This window comes from Trypanosoma grayi (assembly GCF_000691245.1).
Source record: "Trypanosoma grayi strain ANR4 Tgr_405_V1, whole genome shotgun sequence".
NCBI lineage: Eukaryota > Euglenozoa > Kinetoplastea > Trypanosomatida > Trypanosomatidae > Trypanosoma > Trypanosoma grayi.
Genome location: NW_008826024.1, coordinates 4,086 through 6,696, shown reverse-complemented (window position 1 = coordinate 6,696; position 2,611 = coordinate 4,086). Strand labels below are relative to the sequence as shown.

The window sequence follows — 2,611 nt, the reverse complement described above, 5'->3', positions numbered from 1 at the left end:
TTTTTTTGTTGTTTTTTGTTGCTTGGGTTGATATGCGGTCTTTCAGTATCAACAGCCAATCGGCCCCCACGATACGCCGGGGCTGCGGTGCGGATGCTGCTCGTGTTGGAGAGGGAGAGAGTGGCCGTCTTGCCGCGCTTAGTTACAAGTGCTCTCAATCGTCTATTTCTTTTTCTTGCTTTGACTGGCTTATTTTATACCATTCGCCCCACCCCATACGGGCAGCTGACTTCGTATGCAAGCTTCACAGGACATGGCAACGGCGGCTGAGGAGACGGCACTGCCGCTGCAGAAGGTGGTGGCGAGGCCGCAGGTGCGCGTTGTGGTGCGATTCCGCCCACTGAACGTCGCAGAGCAGCAGCAGCAACGCGCCACTGCCACTGAAGCGGAACCGTGCATATGCTACGACTCAAACTGCGTCAGGGTGGCCGAGCGCACCTACACGCTGGACGACGGTCGCCGCACCCCGTCAACAACCTCTTCATCGTACCCCACAACCGCACTGTTGCGCTGCCCGACGAAGTGCTTCACGTTCGACACCGTATTGCCAGAGTACGCCACGCAGGAGGAGGTGTACGAGCACATTGGGGCACCCGTTGTGGCCTCCGTGCTGAAGGGATACAACGGCACTGTCCTTGCCTACGGGCAGACCGGCAGTGGCAAGACGCACAGCATGATCGGCCCAACAGGCGGAAAGGCGAATGTCTTCTCTCTACGCAGCGCACGTTACGAAGAGCGCGGCCTCGTTCCCCGAATCATTGAGGATCTTTTCCTCAGCCTAAACCGCTTCGACCCAGCAGAGCGCACGTGGCGTCTAACGCTCTCCATGTTCGAGATCTACAAGGAGAATATCATCGACCTCGTGCGCAACGGCCCACAGGAGTCGGACTACCGAATCCGCGAGGACCCGCTGGGCCGTGGCGTCTACGTGGAGTCGCTGTCGCAGCTGGAGTGCCGAAGCGCAGCGGATGTGATGGCGTTGGTGCGCTGTGGCATACTGCGCCGCAACACGGGCGCGACGAGCTCCAACGAAACATCAAGCAGGAGTCACTGTCTGCTGTGCCTCTTCCTTGAGCAGAAGGACCACGTCACGGGCGGCACGCTCACGTCGAGCCGGTTAAACCTTGTCGACCTCGCTGGGAGCGAGAAGGTTTCCAAGACGCTTGCGGAAGGAGAACGGCTGCGTGAGGCACAGTGCATCAACCTCTCGCTCACGCTACTCGGTAACGTCATCCACAGGCTCACGGACGGCCGCGCCGGCTACGTCCCGTACCGCGACTCGAAGCTGACGCGAGTGCTGCAGGAGTCCCTCGGTGGCAATTCCCTGACAACATTATTATGTCACGGTTCTGTATCGCACTTGAATCGTGATGAAACCGTCACAACGCTACGCTTTGCTCAGAGAGCGAAGCGCGTGCGCAATCGGCCGCGCGTCAATCGTGAGTTTACGCCGCAGGAGTTGCGCGTGCAGCACGCATGCGCGCTTGATCATATACGTCAGCTGGAGGAGCGGCTGCAGGTGCAGAACGAACTCATTGATACGCAACAGGCGACCCTCAACAGCTCATCTGCTGACGGCGGCGGGACTGAGCATCTCAAGTCTGTCCTTGCCTCACTTATGAACGAGATGGACGATCTCAGGAAGGAGATGTACGCGAAGGAGGGGGACCTGCAGCGCATGCGCGACAGCGTGGAATTCTACAAGCAGCAGTGCAGCGCGCTAAAGAAGGAGCTCGTCAACGTGTGCGCGCAACGGGCAGAGATGGAAGAGAAACTGCTCCACAGCCTCCGCGCTGTAGAGAAGGAGCGCAGCGACCTCCTCGTTGAGGTCGAGGCGCTGCAGGTCGAGCTTGCCTCAGCAAAGCGCGGACAATGGAAGCCCCTCGCACCGATTGGCTTCGCCAACAGCCTCACGCTAGAGGATTATACCAAAGCCAACAATGACGCCGGCATGACCGTCACGCACCGCATGACAACGCCGCGAACACTCGTCCTCACGAGACCGAAAAAGAGGCCCCACTTGCGCTCTACGGAACCGCCTNACCGCATGACAACGCCGCGAACACTCGTCCTCACGAGACCGAAAAAGAGGCCCCACTTGCGCTCTACGGAACCGCCTGCCACCGCACCGATAGGGGGTCGGAGGCAACACGACGGCTCCCACCAAGACGTAGAGGCCGAGGGCGCGTTCCAACAAACAACGATGCGCCCCCACACGGCGGAACCGGGAATAAGGCACCACAAAAGCAAACACGGCGAGCCAGACTACAATAGACAACCCGTCGCAGGACTCAACACGGAGCTCACTGATGCAGCCACGCAGATCACAGAGAAAGAGCTTGAGTGGCAGCCGAAGAGAGAGTTCACTGAGAAGGAAACCATGACGGACCTTACTAGTACAGCCATGCAAATCACGGAGAAAGAGCTTGAGCGGCAGAAGAAGAGAGAGTTCACTGACAAGGAGACCATGACCGACATTACTGGTGACGCCATCCGGAACATGGAGCAGCAGCAGCAGAACAGTGAGCCGACAGAGGAGGCCGTCGCAGAGCCTGCTGGTGACGCCATGCAGAACATGGAGCACACTGAGAAGGAGGCCGTCGCAGAGCCT

At 59.1% G+C, this 2,611-nt stretch overlaps 1 protein-coding gene across 1 annotated transcript in view; it reads left to right on the top strand.

Annotated features, from left to right (window-relative positions):
* Positions 1-235: 235 nt before the first annotated feature.
* The window catches only part of DQ04_04051020 (kinesin), a gene marked incomplete at both ends in the record, with an annotated part of 2,679 nt that continues 303 nt past the window's right edge, over positions 236-2,611 (top strand). The window contains one exon of the mRNA XM_009313289.1: positions 236-2,611. This exon is cut by the window's right edge and continues 303 nt beyond it. Within this exon, the coding sequence (XP_009311564.1) occupies positions 236-2,611 (2,376 nt within the window).